This window comes from Haemaphysalis longicornis, unplaced genomic scaffold, assembly GCF_048455015.1.
Source record: "Haemaphysalis longicornis isolate Haplotype H1 unplaced genomic scaffold, Haemaphysalis longicornis Haplotype H1 scaffold_4, whole genome shotgun sequence".
NCBI classification, from domain to species: Eukaryota; Metazoa; Arthropoda; class Arachnida; order Ixodida; family Ixodidae; genus Haemaphysalis; species Haemaphysalis longicornis.
In genome coordinates this window covers 96,024,145-96,041,889 of record NW_027526361.1, presented here as the reverse complement: position 1 = coordinate 96,041,889, position 17,745 = coordinate 96,024,145, and the positions used below count along the sequence as shown (strand labels likewise).

The 17,745-nt window shown below is 50.6% G+C and overlaps 1 protein-coding gene across 1 annotated transcript in view; it reads right to left on the bottom strand.

Moving 5' to 3' along the window:
• Window positions 1–17,745, bottom strand: part of LOC144179857 (uncharacterized) — a 114,637-nt gene that overhangs the window by 83,680 nt on the left and 13,212 nt on the right. The window contains exons 5-6 of the mRNA XM_077708283.1: window positions 16,942–17,090; window positions 1,503–1,652 (exon numbers count right to left, since the gene is read on the bottom strand). Coding sequence (XP_077564409.1) covers window positions 1,503–1,652; window positions 16,942–17,090 — 299 coding nt within the window. The remainder of the gene's footprint in view (window positions 1–1,502; window positions 1,653–16,941; window positions 17,091–17,745) is intronic.

The following is a 17,745-nucleotide window of genomic DNA, read 5'->3' as shown; positions in this document are numbered from 1 at the left end:
TGTTCTCCAACCCCCTTCACAGCGTGGATTGGAGGCAATTTTGTTTTGAAGTTCTTGCTCCACCTTCGTATTTTTCCTCCATATTGAGATCCTGGCAATTTCTGAGCTGTACCTTGCGATGTGGTTCAGATGGCTACGATTGCTTTTATTTTTTTGCTCGGATACCAGCGGAATATCAAAAGAATCTGAAGGCCAACTAAGCAAAATAAATTCTTTAATCAAATGATCCTTTTATCATCATGATATGGGCACGATCGATTTCCCGCTGTTAGAAAAAGCCCTAGGATTAAAACAAATATAGCCATCTCACGAACTTCCTCCCGCAATATCTTCTAAACATCAGAAGGTAAGAGATACAGGCCCACAAATAATTTTGAGATAACGGCAATTTTGTTTCCGACTTTCAATTCCGAATGATGTGGTAAATGTTCGGGCAACGATTTTCGACATGCATTAAAATTTATATCTACTCCTAACATTGGCGACCGTTAAGTTCTAAAGCGGGCGTAAGAAGAAAAGGACTGCTGGCGGCGCATCGTGCATAAGCAAAAAACAGCGTGTGTTAAGGTTGTCACATCTACGGGGGGATACTTGTACTTGTACTTTAAAAATTAAGATCGATTGCTTAAAAATACAAAGAACAGTTGGTGAGGCGTTTCTTTTCAGGTCATCCTGTTGGGAGCTTCTGGAGAGATCGAGGCGTTCATTGGTGGCTTGCCTCGAATTCGTGCATTGCCTCACCGGTTTTTTCCCCAAAGCTAGCTTCTATTACTCGCGAATCCACGGAAGTATACAGAAGTGCAGGAGACGTTGCTTGCACCTCATATACGTGAGACGATATGAGAAGATGGAAAATCTTTTGTAATGCGTTCAAAACACATTAACAGCGTGCAAATATGTTTTGCTGCACCTTAACATGGTTCAAATCACGCCTCAGAGGTTAATTTCTGGAATACACCTCTTCTACTCTCCCCTTCAAATTTTCATTAATCGACACGGGCCATGAAAGGCCCTTTACTGATATAGTCTCATCGGGCTCATTGAACGAGGAGTAAGACCTAATGCTGCTCTTTTGGCAACTCGTCCCAATCAAACGAACTTTTCGGTTCACAAACACGCTATCGCCACCCAAAGAAGCTAAACCCAGTTCCCCCTGGTGTGAAATCTGCTGAAACCACAGAGCTGTGGTTCTCCTGTGTCGGCTCGAAGGCCAACGGGCGCTCGCCCGTGAACGGCAGCGCCGTCGCTTCGCAAATTCCACGTTCCGCGCGAAAAAATCGGCAGCTAGACGCCAGCGGCGGAGGGCTCCCTTCTGTCTCCCTCCCCTAACGGGAGGGAGAGAAGCTCGGCCCTGCGAGACCACCGTGCCCTCTGTCGGTGGGTCTGATTACCTGCCCCGCGTGACGCAAGGCCTTCAGCAGACGGACGAAAAGGCTCGACGTACAACAGCTCCGCTGCTAGAAGTGCCAACACCGCGAAGAACGTCGCACGATGGTCCGTACCTGCCAAGGAATCCCGCCGAAGATGGTCATGAGAAAGAGGTCAATCATCTGGCTCAGGTCTGTGTCCTCGATCTTGCCCAACCAGTAGTTGTGCGGGGGGCCGATCGTGCCAACGGCAGTGGTCGTCGTCAAGAATGGCAGGCATGACCACTGCGCACGCGCAAACGGTCGGTAAGCTGCATTCCCTCGATAAGCAGGACGAACACACACTACTCCCAACGGCCTGCGCAGCATATACCATTGCCGCGCAACTGGCCAGAGGTGCTTAATATACGCCTCGTTCACGTGACCTCTTCTCATGTTTCGAATCGTCAGCCGCCAGGACCACGTTCCTCCCAAGGGACTGGCCAAGGAGGAAGGATTGATCGATTTGTACCAGAACTTAACTCTCTCCTTGAGTGAGATAGGACGTTCTCCCCGCGACATTATCAGCCTACACCGTGAGGTGTATTTGCCATTCCCGCGACAAGACTGGACAATGGGGGGGCCGCCAAGGGACTCGTGATTTTTCATAGTTGGTATCACGCAACACGCCACGTGTGATGGTGTACTGGCGAAGTCAGGGTTTATTTGTGAGGTCATTCTGCCGACGATGAGATTTGTAGCACATCTGTGTGGTAAGCTTTTGAGCCCCCGTACCTCGACATTTACAGTGTAGTAAACGATGTAATGAGTGCTCGAAAGTGTCAATTGCATGTTTTCCGGCGCTTTCGGAGAGCTAAATGATGTACCGAGTTAAAATTTGGGAAAATCCAGCCAATGTCAGGGGTGCTGTGTTAGGTAGTTCGGCTGTTTGGGGAAAATAGGGGGCGCTAACCAATGCACGTAAAATGTCGATTCTCAGGAAAAGAATAAATGAGGAAGTTTGCGGAGAACGTGGGGTAAGACAGGGGTGCCATAACGGCAAAGTTTGAAGTGTGTGGGTAAACTTCGGGCCTTTCGAAGCATAATAATACACTTGCTCCAAAGCGTTTTACGGATGTTTTCTTTTGTTTTGAGCAGAGTTTATATTTCACGTCAAGGCACAATATCAGGGTTGATGAACAGGCAAGCTTTAAAGGTGTCGAGTTAAATAGCGCTTTTAAGCCAAATTAATGAACGCGCGTTATGGACCCCTGCGTAGAAATGTTATACGAAACACATAAAACGTTTGGCCACTATTTAGGAATAGCTAAATGTAGCCACACTAAAATTGCCCGGGAATGTGAGGTATTATCACCGACTTGATGGAAAGAATAACTTTGCCAAATCATTAACACAGGACTTCGAAAGCGTCACAAGCGTTTTTGACGCGTTTATTGAGCGCGTAGAATGTTTTCCCCTCATCGTGGAAGAAATTGACGTAGCACAAAGTTTGAGCCAACTGGGAATGGCGCCGCCGGTATGGGTGATTCCATGGAAAAATTTTAGGTGTGTTGCCTAATTACAGGTTTTGACGAAAATTAGTAAGGGGAGCACAACCGCTACGTTAATTGCATGTTGTTGTGGTGTCTGCAGAATATCTGAATGTGGCCCTGGGTTTGTATTTGAAGAAGAAAAGGAGAAGGTGGTATTGGTAATAATGTGCGGGCAAAGTTTCAATTTTGTAGGTTCTTTTTTAAGTTTCCACAAAAGATGCACACGGGGTCACAGTAGTTGTTCGTCCTGCCCACCCGCCCTTGCAGAAAAGATACTCGGGCGTTTCTTCCGTCCTATCTCTCGAGGCTCAAGCAATCACTGACGCCATCTTATCCTTAGAAACTCCCGGTAACCACGTGATTCTGAGCGACAGTCAGGATGTTCTCGGCTTCTTCCAGGAGCAGTTGCTTCCCATCAATATGATGCGTACACTCCACACTCATCTGGCCAAACACACGGTTTCTAGTTACGTGCTGGACTGGGTTCCTGGTCACGTAGGTGTCCCGGGCAATGAGCTGGCGCATCAGCTCTCCCGTGCTCCGTCCCAACCGGGAGACTCAGAGACGCACTGGCCAACCCCTTTCCACCAAGCCACGCAGGCGCGACAAGCCCGTCTACATCGACGCCAGACTGTGCACGTGTTAGCCAGCAATAGGCAGACTACCGTCTCCCTCTCACCTGTTACCCCGGGCAGATGCTTGTCCTATACGGCACGCGCAAACGGACAGCCTTCCAACCCCACACATACTACATCGATTAGAAGGTCATCGCAGCCATGCACGGTGCTTTAAGTGTTCTGGCTTTCCCAATACGACGCATGTTCTTTGGGAATGTTCTGCTTCTCAACCATCACTATCAACTCATCTTGGGCACTTGATTTGGCACGGCTGCACCGCAGGGAGAATGACGCTCACCAACCATTTCGTCTTTTGTGTTCAGGTCATCGGTTCTTTGCTGCCCCAGTACGCCTTCGACCAGGATTTCACACCAGTTTCTCTGCGGGATCGTCCCCTTGCTGGCATCGAAGGAACCGAAAATGTGCTCATCCTGACCGGCGCAGCCCTCACCGGGATGCACTGGCTGGAAAGCGCACCCTGCCGCTTCACTTCGACAACCGAGATACAACTGATAGCAGCTATGTAAAAATGGAGTAACATATCGACCATCGGCATTGGGCACGGCTGCACCGCAAGGAGCATGACGCTCACCAACCACTTATTAGTCTTTTGTGTTCAGATGAGAAAGCAATTTGAAAAATGTTTTCGTAGTAGCAATGTCTTTCTTGTGGTGCTGCCGTGCCCATGGCAAATGTGCTCACTTGTTACTGGCTATGCTCTTTCTTTGAAAGATTTATTACTATTGTCTGGAGACATCGAAACCAACCCCGGCCCCACTCTTCTAGAAGTCATGAATGAAGTGCGCAAAATAGCTGCCGATATCAAAGAAATGAAACAGGAGAACAAAGCGATAACAGAATATCTGGCAACCATTCACGCTAAACTGGATGCTCTGCCTAACATAGAGAGTAGGGTAGTAGAGGTAGAAGACAAAATCGATTGTTTGGAACAAACCGTAACTAACCTAGCACGGCAGGTCGACGACCTCGAAAACAGAAGTAGGCGATCGAACCTTATCGTTTACGGTATTACAGAAGAAGATGAAGAGACTACAGAAAGCCTTGAAAATGAAATACGTGTAAAACTCATTGAAAATACGCTTAAGGTAAATATCTCCGGAATTGAGAGGATTCACAGACTCGGCGCTAAAAAGGAAAACAAAACCAGGCCCGTAATCTTTAAACTACTTCATTCTAGAGACAAATCCAAAAATTTTCAAGAATTGCACCAAACTTAAAGCATCTAACATCTCGGTCAGCGAAGATTTTTCCCTAAGGGTACGTAATGTCCGGAAGCAGCTGTGGGACAGTTTCAAATCGAATCGAGACAACAAAGACAAAGTCAAACTGATCTTCGATACAGTTAAAATCAATGACGAAGTGTTCGTTTGGGACGAATAAAGTGGCAACAAAGTACCCATGAGCAGAAAGAAAATAAGTTTTGTAAAAAACGGGAACAGCCCGACCAGCCAGAGCAACTAATTATAGTTAACCGTAATTCAAAAAGCGTAGTGAACAAAACAGAAGAATTAGAAGCACCTCTTCTCGATCATTCCCCGCATGTCGTCACAATCACGGAAACATGGCTGTCGTCGTGAATTCCGAGCAGTGATGTCTTCCCACCAGGCTACATTGTTTTGCGCAAAGACAGATGCACTCGAGGGGGTGGTGTTGCAATTCTTGTGAGGGATGATATTCCGACCACGCCCATGCCTGACGTTGAAGGTAGTGTCACTAGATAAGGTTACAGAGTATCGGCACTCTTTTCTCCTATTGTTCCGTGCCGCCGCCATGATCATTGGTCAGTTCGCATCACGTGATAATTGTTTACACTGCGACGGTTCATGGGCGCTGCCATTTTGTTGCTTGTGCATTTTCAGTCGGTAAACTGTGGAAGACTTAGCTTGTCCCCCCCGCTCTGCGGCTACGCACTACTAACGTTGTTCCGAACACGAATCAAGGATAACGCTTGTAGCAGCATTTCAGCAGCTGAAGTGCGCACGAAGATGCCGTTTTGCTGCATCTTTGGCGGTGTTGTTAACAAACACCCCGGTAGAAGTTAGCGGCGACGCCGTAGAAGAGGCAATCTCGCAACACTGATAAACACCAAAATGGCCGCCGCTGCTGACTTGCACGCCTGAGTGCCGCTACTCTTGTACCTTATCTAGTGACGGTGTAAGATTAGTGTCGGGAGGTTTCTATCTTTCGTCGGAGCTATGTATCGCCCCCCAAATGCCGATTGCAGTACGCTGCACGTGCTGTCAGATTATATGCAACGTTATGTTCAGGAAACTAAAAAAATAATACTCAACGGGTGACTTTAACTTACCTTCAATAAACTGGGAAACACTAGATCACGGAACTGCCGATTCGTATCGCGCAGAAGCATTGCTGGAAATTGCTTTTTAACTTTGGACTTAAACAGATTATACACGTCCCAACACGAGTCACTCAGAACAGCAGCAGTATATTAGACCTCACTTTCTTAGGTGCCAGTGTTCAGATAACACAATTTTTTGGTAAACAGTCACTGGGATTGCGGATCACAAAGCAACCACATGCTCTTTAACGCTATATAACCCGCAACAGGCCCGGAAGAAAAATACCCAGATATATGACTGGACAAACGCGGATGACGTCAGTGTCCTCGACTTCTTAGAAGAACGTTATCCTGAATTCCTTCGGTGTCACAATGATGAAACAATGTCAACTAATAACCTTTGGATGCTTTTCAAGACCAATGTTCACTACTGTCTTGTAAAATTCATTAGCAAGGTTTGCCTAAGCCGTGTCCCCAAGAAAGAAGAACTGTTGTGCCAGAGCGCCTGGCCCAAAGGCGTTGCACGAGGCGACGCGCCGACAGCGGGGCTGAGTCACGCCTCTCCCTTTGTCGCTGCGGCGCGGCCGAATCCTGCATCTCGAAACGCTGCGGCGCGGCCGAATCTCTCAGCGGAGAACGACCCAAACAAGGGCATATCGCTACGCCCGGAGGCGAGGTCACGGAGACGGCGGCCGCATCGCTCTCCCTTTCCCCATTGGCGGCGCAGCTGACTCACCGCTTCGCTACCATTCGTCGGAATTCAAACTTCAGGCAGCGAGAGCCCTGATTGGAGCATTTCGAACTTCTTGGGGCCACAACGAACTCCCGGGCTATAAAAGAAGCCCGGAGGCTCTCATCGTCGGCATTCTTCGGCAGCTTCTCTCCGGCACCAGTCTCTTCGGAAGCACCGAGTGAAAGGGGTGCTGTCGCCTTTGTGCGAGTTATGTAACGTTTGCTTACCTTGTACATACTGTATATAAATGTTACTTCAAGTTTTCGTCGGCTCGAGAACTTCTTCGCTCGGCTCTGTGCCGCGTCGATAGCGGACGGAGCAAGGCAACATCGCTACACCGGTGACTGCGCTCGGGTGGCCAGTCGCAACAGCGGAGACAGCGTCGGGATGGCTGATTCCCAACCTCGGTGACGAGCAGGAAGGCGAGTCACAACCTTGGCGACCGCCCTGGGATCGTCATTCCCAACAGTGGTGCCAGCGGTGGGATAGTCATTTCCCAACAGTGGTGGCAGCGGTGGGATAGTCATTCCCAACAGTGGATGGCAGCTGCGGGATCGACCGGCAACGGCTACTACCTGGTGTGGTAAGCGCTCGACGTTTTCTCTCAGTTCACCAGACTTCTCTAGCACAGGTTATGGTAGTTTAGAGAAGGGCTGGGTGAAGCACTGTGTATAGCTTTGAGTGTTTCAAGCCTAGAGAAAGTGTTTTGAAACCAAAGCTAGTGCCGAGAGGTAAACAAAGGAGCGTAGAGAATTACTTGCGCGTGCCTTACTAGTAGCTTGGTAGTATAGGAACGGCAAGGGAATTCTAAAGCGGGTAAGCAGCAAGAGGCCAGTGCAAACGATGGAGGACCTTAAAGTGAAGGAACTCATCGAAATTTGCGAGGAGCTGAGCCTTGACCTAGGCCGTGCGAAACGGAAGCATGCGATCCTTGAGATCATGCGGAAGGAGAACGTAACGGCTGAGGAAGTCAATGAGGCCAGGGATGATATCAAAGAGCGCCGTGAGCGCGAGGAAGCCGAAAAGAAAGAGCGCCGTGAGCGCGAGGAGGCACAGGAACGCAGGGAGGAAGCCGAAAGGCAGGAACGAAAAGCTGAAAGGCAGAAACGGGAAGCCGAAAGGCAGCTCGAGTTGATGAGGCTAGAGTCGGAGTTCCGGCAGGGTTCGCCGGCGCCTAGCGTGACTTGTCCAGCGGTACAGGCGAGTGGTCCGAGAAGTCAGGACCAACGGCCGCCGTTCGTTGTTGAGAGGTCAGGGCCGGAAGACGGAGCGTCCAAGGCCAAACGCGAAGCGACCGCACTCGTATTCTTGGCCAGAGAAGCGAGCCGGGAAAGCGAGAACGGCGCGGAGGCAGAGAAGCCGCTTCGAAATGAAGATTTCGAAACGCGCGCACAGGCCGCGAGCAGTGGCCAGTGCATGGCACAGGGCATGACACTTTCGAGTTCGCAAGCGGGGAAGCTCTCGGAGAATGTTGACTCTTCCCCAGCGAGCGAGACGCGAAAGGACGCCGAGCAACGTAGCTCGAACTGCGAGCCGACCGAAAACTCTCGCGGTAGGTTAGTCGAACCGCCAGCGGCTGAGGCGGTTTGCGTGAAACCCTTCGGTGGAGAAACGGAGCCGGGCGACACGGAGAGTACGTTGTCACCGTTTTCCGATCAGCCGTTACGCGAAGACGAGCTCAAGGTCGAAGCGCTGCCGATAGGGCCGACAGAGAAATCCGGTGAGCTCGTCCCTAGATGGCGTTGGCTCGTCGCGAGTGACGTTGACAGAGACCGTACCGCCGTCACCGAGAGCAAAGGGGTGCCTGAGCGAGATAAAGCACTTGCTGAGACGTCCGACAGAGGGCCGTACGGGTCCGCTGATCGCGTTCATGTGTCGGTCTCAGGTTCAACGATCTCGGCAGAACGCTCAGAATCAGAGGAGGCCTCAGAGACGGCTTCCAACAAGATCGCGCACAGTGCGCGAGCTAGCGAGGTTTCTCGTGAAAGTTTGGACGGCGAGGCTAGCCAGACGAAGCCGCTAGAGCCCCCGGAAACAGAAGGTGTTCCTTCGGGTGTGAGCTCTCACGCGGGCGATGTGGTGGCAAAGCCTGCGAACGGGACACGAGAGACGAGCGAGCAACGAAGGCCGAGCGGCAAGCGGACCGAAAGCTCTGGCAGTAGCTTAGTCGAGCCACTGTCGGCCGAAGCGGGTTGCGCCATCCCCATCGGCGGGGAAACCCAGGTGGCCGCGCGTTGCGAGGCGAACTCGATGTTGTCCCCAGTTCTCGATGGCTTGCTTGAAAGCAAGGTGGGGCACTTTCACCCGCGTTCCAACCTAGTGGAGCAAAGGTCCCCATGGCGAAAGCGAACGATCAGAGCTTTCTGCTTTGAGCGGAAACGCGACTGGGAGGCTTGCGTACCTGCCGCTAAGTTGACCTTGAGGTCAGCTCCGCGCGATATTACGGGCGTCAGCTTTGCGAGGATTGTATATGACCGCGGAAAGAGAACGCGTTTCGAATAACGAAACTAGCCTGTGGGGAAGAGCTAGTTGTTACGCAGCGTTCATTTCCCCCCCGTTCGGACAGTCCGTCCCGTCATGTGCATCTTCGGACTCAAACACGAGCAGTATTGCTTCTCAAAACTAACGGATCGGGTGTTTTGTTGCCTTTCGTAGTACGCGCTCCATTACCTCGACGATGTCGCCAGCTTTTCTAGCACATGGTAGGAGCAAGTAGAGCACTTAAGAGTCGTGCTGAGCAGGCTCAAAGCAGGCCTATCAGTCAAACAGTCAAAAGTGTCGCATAGGTTGCGCCCAAGTGACGTAACTAAGGCATGTGGCGGTGGTAGCGCGGCCGACGCAGACCGTCGGAAACCAAAGTGGCCGCAGTCGTAAGCTATCGCCGACCAACGACTAAGTCTGAGATAAAGACTTTTTCGGGTTTGACTCGATAGGGCTAGACTTAAGTTAAAGATTACTCCACACTGGCTAGTCCGTTAGTGATGCTCTTACAACGAGTCAGCCAGTTAAGGTGGAAAGGACACAAAGTAGGAGGACGCGTTTTAAGCGCTGTAACGAGCCTGAGCGAGGAGCCAGTTCTAACGGTCCCCGACTTTTCGAAAGGTTCGTTATTCAGTTCGATACGAGCGATCGTGGCATGGAAGTTGTACTATGCCCAGAGGATGCGAACGGCCGGGAACGACCAGTTTGTAAGTCGCAAGCTAACTTGTCGGGAAGAGGCTTACAGTACTTCCGTAAAGGAATTTGGCTGCGTCGTGTGAGCAGTGCAGAAGTTTGCATGCTATGTAGCCGGAACCGCTAACTCAGACGCACTAAGCCGTGCGTTCTAAGTAAGGCTGCGTTCGTCCTCCCCGTGTCTTTCGTTTCGTTTCTTCGTGAGCAGATTTTAGCGTAGCAGGTAGATGGGAGCAAAATTATTGCCCTCATTTGCTGCCTCAGTTGTTTATTTCCGCACCGCGTGATTTCAAGTAATCAACTTTAGTTAAGATCACTTAATGTCGTGTGTTACGTTTGACACTTAGTGTGAGTTCTTCTTTTAAGAGTTTTACGTCCCGCATGGGTCTCTTGGTGTAGAGGGTCCAAATTTGGGGATAGACGCTTAGCTAGGACAGTTTGTCACGTTTTAGAGTCTGGTGTTCTGACAGAGGACAGAGGGTGCTTGCTTGCGCTTGGTGTTGCCTGTTGTCGGTCGGTTCTTTGCAAGCTCCAGAACGATGAGCAACCGGTGCTGAGGACAGACCGGAAGAGCCGGACGAAGCTGGTCGAGACACCTGGGCAGCACGGCGAGGTACCTGTGATCCGGACCTGGCAGCTGGTACCTGTTCAAGGAGAGGAACTTCGTGGAGCCGCCCTTTTCCTGGGGCCCTGGAGGTGTACCTGGATGAGCCTGGCGAACGAGCGCGCCCAGCATCCGAGCCACGTGGAGGCAGCTCGTCTTCACGGCGCATTGTCTGGCGGCGGGGGTGCTGTTGTGCCAGAGCGCCTGGCCCAAAGGCGTTGCACGAGGCGACGCGCCGACAGCGAGGCTGAGTCACGCATCTCCCTTTGTCGCTGCGGCGCGGCCGAATCCTGCATCTCGAAACGCTGCGGCGCGGCCGAATCTCTCAGCGGAGAACGACCCAAACAAGGGCATATCGCTACGCCCGGAGGCGAGGTCACGGAGACGGCGGCCGCATCGCTCTCCCTTTCCCCATTGGCGGCGCAGCTGACTCACCGCTTCGCTACCATTCGTCGGAATTCAAACTTCAGGCAGCGAGAGCCCTGATTGGAGCATTTCGAACTTCTTGGGGCCACAACGAACTCCCGGGCTATAAAAGAAGCCCGGAGGCTCTCATCGTCGGCATTCTTCGGCGGCTTCTCTCCGGCACCAGTCTCTTCGGAAGCACCGAGTGAAAGGGGTGCTGTCGCCTTTGTGCGAGTTATGTAACGTTTGCTTACCTTGTACATACTGTATATAAATGTTACTTCAAGTTTTCGTCGGCTCGAGAACTTCTTCGCTCGGCTCTGTGCCGCGTCGATAGCGGACGGAGCAAGGCAACATCGCTACACCGGTGACTGCGCTCGGGTGGCCAGTCGCAACAGCGGAGACAGCGTCGGGATGGCTGATTCCCAACCTCGGTGACGAGCAGGAAGGCGAGTCACAACCTTGGCGACCGCCCTGGGATCGTCATTCCCAACAGTGGTGCCAGCGGTGGGATAGTCATTTCCCAACAGTGGTGGCAGCGGTGGGATAGTCATTCCCAACAGAACGTAGCTTAAACTCGACGTCCGCCATCAAGCAATCCCCTCCGGCAAAGAGTGGAACCACGAACACCCGCACCGTACCAGAAGGGGTCACATGGGCATCTGCTCTAGCGGGAACCCCATCCAAGTTACCCGAAAACCATCCATTGGTCGTTGAAAATGCCCAGCTTCGCCGCAGTCTCTCTGAACTACGGGCAGAGATGGCGGCTATGCACAAAGAAATGACAGCCCTTCGTAAGGCATTGACCCATCGTCAGTCACCCTCGCCGGACACGGTCCGCTCCGTCTCAAAGCATCGCAGGTGATCTCGTACAAGCCGAAAAAATGCAGAAGAGATCAGGTCGACCACAAAAACTCCCACTCAGAGTTACGTTACCGAGCAGAAGCTCGCACAGCGCGACGCTCGCCTGAAGTTTGAGAACAACAAAGACTGGCAGAAGGCATCCAACGAAATTGTCGCTCTCCAAGTGCAAGTCACCTCCCTAAAGGATGAAATCACTCATATCGCCACGCAGATTGGTGAGCTGTTTAAAACAATTCTGCCACAGACGTCGCCTTCTAACGAATCTAAACGAAAAAAGAACATTTAAGTCCCCAAAATGCAACCCGCATCTTCAATTAATCGGCTCATCATACAGTGGAATTGCCGTAGCTTCCTCCAAACAGGACCACTTTTAAAATCTCAGATAGCCACCTTAAAACCTCTCGCTCTTCTTTTGCAGGAAACCCGCGCACCTTGTAAGATCTCGAATTATAACACGTTTGTAGATCCGACTATTCCAACGTACACCCGCAATTGTGCTGGACAACCACATTTTCCGGGCTTAGCGGCTGTTCTTGTCCATAATTCATGTCAGGCAGTGCAGCACAAGTGGGATAAGGCCAGTACAATTCATCGCGAAGTTGTCATTGTTAGAGTGGTTCCACTTTGGGGAAAGCCAATGCTTCTGGTGTCCGTATACTATCCCCCTTGTAAAGGTTCTGTACCTTCGAATGCTTACGATTGGATTCCATATCTTAGTTCACTAAATTTTACAGGTCCTATCCTAGTTGGAGGAGACTTCAACGCCCCTAACGCTCTTTGGGGCTACTCGTGCACTCATCCGCGTGGCAGGCTCCTCGAACAGGCACTTGAATTTAGCCCCTTACACCTACGGAATGAACCTGGCGTCTATACCCGCATAGGCCTTCATCCTAAACAAAGTGACACTACTCCGGATTTAACTCTCACCACTCCTGGCACCATCCTAATGTGGAAGACGCTTAACTGCGCCTGGGGTAGTGATCACTATCCCGTCCTTCTCTATATCAACAATAAGAAACTTCGTACCCGTCACACTGTGAATCACGTAAATTGGACTTCATTTAGAGATCATTTTTCTGCTGATTCCTGCTACGACTTTGCTGATTTTGTTAGATCCATTACCTCAGCTCGCAACACTGCGATCGAGTCCATCACGTGTACGGTGGATGTCGGGCAACCTGACGCGCACATGTTTCGTCTTCTCAAAAAAGCAGAGTGCCTTACCCATCGTTATCGCACGGGTGGTAAGCAACATCATCATTTAATGCAGCTCGAACACCATTATAACATCATTAGACAATATCAAGTCAACCTTCAATGCGAAAACTGGCACGATCTCTGTCAGCAACTCGGCCATGAATCGGGTCTCTCCCGTCTATGGCGCGTTTTCCGTAGCCTGAATGGCCGCGCCAAGAAAAAGCTGCCCATCATTGATGACATGTGCCTAACGCCAGATTACTCTCAAGTAGAAGATAATCTCGTTCACGCATTCTTCCCTCATGCTGTAAAGGATCCATCGATTCTCCCGGACCTTCCCGTTATTGACGTTATCGATCCCCTTCCAGAGCTAGATTCTCTCTTCACTATGGGAGAGCTTCAGACAGCCATCTCACAAGGCCGTTCAAAATCAGCACCAGGGCATGATCATGTCAAATAGCAGGATCTACGAAATCTTCCCCCGCACGCCCTGGACGTTCTACTTAACCTTGTGAACGATCATTGGACCTCAGGAACGGTCCCTGACCATCTTAAAATTACCATCATTCATCCAATACCAAAGCCTGGTAAGGACCCAAATACCCCCCAGAACTTGCGCCCAGTAGCATTAACTCCGGTCCTATGTAAACTGATCGAGAGAATGATAAACAATAAACTAATGCACCACCTTGAGTGCTCAGGATGGTTCCACCCCGCTATCACAGGCTTCCGACCCCATCTGAGCACTCATGACTACCTATGGCTACTACGTCGCGTCATTAACAGAACTGCTCGCAAGGATTTGCCAGATTATGTGATTGCACTGGACATTCACAAAGCTTTCGATAATGTTAGTCAATCGGGCATATTGCAAGAATTGGCTAGTGCGTTCCCCAGTCGAAACGCTCAAAATTGGGTACGAAATTTCCTTCAGCATCGACCCATTCGACTAAATGCTTCCATACACCAGCCGACCACATTCTATTTAGATCGCGGTGTTCCACAAGGCTCCACCTTAGCTCCAATTTTGTTTAACCTAGCCATGAATCGGGTGGCACGAACACTTGAACAAGACACTGCTGCTCGGTTTGCCTTTTATGCGGACGACGTAGTGGTCTGGACAGAAGCTAAAGACTATCCCTCTAAAGATCCCATGCAAACGGAACTGCAGGCTGCCGTATTGAGCCTTGAACGCTCCGTTTCCCAGTTTCAACTGCGGCTATCACCCACTAAAACAGAGCTACTCAGCGTTGACGGCAAAAATCGCACAAATTCAGATCAAATCATTTCCATCCAGATCGGGGATACGCAGCTGGATTCTCATAACGGCACCATCCGTCTCCTCGGCCTTCCCATTAGCAGTTGCAATGGCCCCCGTAAATGGATCCTTCATCTGAAAGCAACTTGGCGCAACCCTTGCACGCCATCCTCCGCCTCTCCAATAAGTTTGCTGGTGCCCGTCAGCAGGCATGTACAATGCTTGGCCGTGCAATAGCACACGGGCGCCTCACTTACGGCTTTCCAGTGTGTGATCTTCGCCCAGCTCACGTAAAGGATCTTCATATATTAAATCGGCACCTTCTCCGTACAATTAGTGGTCTTCCTCAATTCACCCCCGTAGAGATTCTTCGCAAAATTGTACCCCTTCCCAACCTTGATACCCTCATCGAAAAGACCAAGCTACGTCTCAAGGAACATCTTGAGCAGTCCCCCCAAGGCAAGGCTATCGGATCATGGGACTATATGAACAGTAAATTCGACCCCACTTGTTACCCATTGTCCCTCCCGCCCTGGGAGCGACCTGCGATTGGCATCCCTCGGCGTCGCCCTATACCTCGGCGGCAGGTGAGAGCACGTGAGTTATACGTTCGCACTATCCAGAACGACAAGATGGAGAACGAAGTCGACATCTTCACGGACGCCGCCGTGCGCGGCAATGAGGCTGCGATTGCATGGACATCTTCGGACGCCCCCTTGCTAAATGGTTCCCGGAAGATCTCCAATACATATGGCCTAGCTGAAGAAGCTGAACTTATGGGTGTCCTGGGGGCTGTCCATTCCATCCGCGACAATTGTGACGCACTCTCATCCCGGAAATGTCGCATCATTACAGATTCTCACGTCGCCCTTAAAGAATTGAACCAAACATTTTCACCTAATTATACGGCCACGAATATACTACATGCCATCCGAGACCTTCAACTGGAAGGCATCACCATCCGCATCGTCTGGTCCCCGGGACACACGCCTGGGGCACATGGCAACCACGCGGCTCACACCGCCGCCCGGGAGAGACTTGACACACCTCCAGTGGTTTCCAGTGCCCCATTGCAACACCTACCACGACCAGACTGGCAACTTCATCTGCGGAAATTCAAGGCAGAGAGTCGCAAGAGGCTTCAAGATACCACCCCGGTGGGTGTGCTGGGCCCGTTCAAGACGCTCACACGCTCGGGCGAGGTGGTAGCTAATAAGATTTACGCTAACACGGCCCTAACCCCTCATGTACTACATAAATGGACCCACGGAGCCAGCTCGCACATCCAACGCTGCCCGTATTGTGACCAGAAGTGTAGCCCTAACCTGTACCATTTGATATGGCACTGTGAGCACTTCAAGACCGATCGCGAGCCACTATTGGACCTCGGTTCCCCACCCGGAGATGAAGAAGCGCACCTGGAAGGCGTTCGAGAGGACCCCTCAGTACTTGAGAAAGTTATTGAATACGCACTAACCAGTGGTCTTTACAAGCTGGTGTAATAACCTGGACCGACACCTCTAAAAATCATCGCACCTATCTCTTCACGGTTTCTGCGAACTATATGTTCACGGACTTTACAATGCTATCCACCATTTAAGGTGATTGAACCTTGAACATTGTTCTTTTTTTTTCGATTATTCCCTCCCTTCCTTCATGTCCCTTTCCTTCCCCAACAGGGCATTCATGCCCCCTCTGATAATAAAGGCATTCCTCCTCCTCCCAAAAAATTACGACCGTACGCAAATCGAGCCCATGGATATTAAGAAAAATTATACACTTAAAACGCATAATTTCAAGGCTCAGAAAGCTTAGACACAAAAGAACTTCTCATATGCACTACTCCAAACTAATTAGCGAATTGTCTCGCATGATGCAGACAGCAGTGAAACCTGCTAAACAGAAGTACTTGGATGTAACGTTAAGTACCTTCATTAAAACAGCCCCTCACAAATTTTGGCACTACATCAAATCTAAGGATACTAGGCAGAGCAACTTGTTGCCAACGCAAGCCTTAACCAAGGCTACTCAGTTTAATATTTTTCCAAACAGTATTTACCATCGACAATGACATTATCCCAGATAATGTGACCACACAGTGCATAGGTGAGGTTCCAGGCGAACTTGCGTGCGTGCGTGCGTGCGTGTGTGTGTGTGTGTGTGTGTGTGCGCGCGCGCGTGCGTGTGCGTGTGCGTGTGCGTGTGCGTGTGCGTGTGTGTGTGCGTGTGCGTGTGTGTGTGTGTGTGTGTGTGTGTGTGTGTGTGTGTGTGTGTGTGTGTGTGTGACAATAAAGTTTATCAACAACAACTTTGTAGACGAAATGTCCGAGTGATGCGTGGGCTAAGTTTACAATTTCTGGGTTCCCAGGATTTTTGGGGTCATTTCATGAAGATCAGGAGAGGTTATTCGCAGTAGCTGCTTGACCGAAAAGTTTATTGCCATTTGTTTTTGACGTTTGACAACAAAAATTTCCGACGTAACTGGGATATCACTGTGAAGAAAGGTGCGAAACTCGGCATGTTACCAAGCTTCCTGCCAAGGCACACGTGTTCAGCTTACGCGAAGATATTTCGGTAAAGTTCAATTCCGTCAGTTTTGCTTTTCATCCGGTAGCAGCGCCCCTACCCTGTCTCCGTGATATTAACGGGGAAGGAGAGCGGGCTTGGGTGAATTTCGCTTGTACCGTGCAGATTGGTTAAAGGTTCAGCTGGCAGTTTATACCCAGAGGCAGACTCAAGCCATTGCTCCTGTGCCTCGACACGTATTCGGTTCAAATATTCGCGCACGCACTTAGGGAAGGGAAAACACACATTTTCCACGAGTCATGAGCTGAACTAGGAAAAAAGCGCAGAAGAAGCTCATTACTAACCATGCCCAGGATGGTGGTGGACACTTGGATTATATCCGTGTAGATTACGGAGACGAGGCCGCCCAAGGACGTGTAGAAAACGATGATGCCGATGCAAACCACTATAATCAGTGTGGAGTTCAGTTGCGTCATGGTGGCCGCCGTGTCTCCTGCAGTGAGGCACCAACGACCACGGGGTTAGTAGAATGGAACACCTTTGCAGTGGTGAACGCAAGTGTCTGACGAGATCGGGGGGATTTGAAGGCCGGCTACATCACATCACATCACATCACACGCACACGCACACGCACACGCAGAAGCACACGCACACGCACACACGCACGCGCACGCGCGCAGACTGAAAGTTCAATTTAACCCAGCTTGCTCAGACAAACTGGTAAAATGAATAAATGTTTCAGACAACCCCAGCGCTGTTGTCACCTTTTAATTATCTTACTTCAAATATTTTAACTTCAAAACAAAGGGGAAGTTGCCATGCTTACAGCTATGCCCGATCATCGGCTCCCATGCAATTTTTGGCCTTCCTGTCCCTGGTATCTTTGTCCTGGGGCGGAAATCTTGCGTGCCTGTTTCAAAGGCGCCAGCTTCAAGCAAGCCCCATTTAGGTGAAGGCGGGCAATACGGATATGACGCAACACAAGCAAGGTGTCGCGTGGGTTTCAGCCCACACCACGGAAGCCCCAAACCGGAACTACGTCACCACTGCATTATTATCATAATCACTATAATAATAATGCTCGTCGTAGTCGTCGTTGTCATTATCACCATCATCATTGGCCTATTTAGGACCAGTGAAGGACGAAG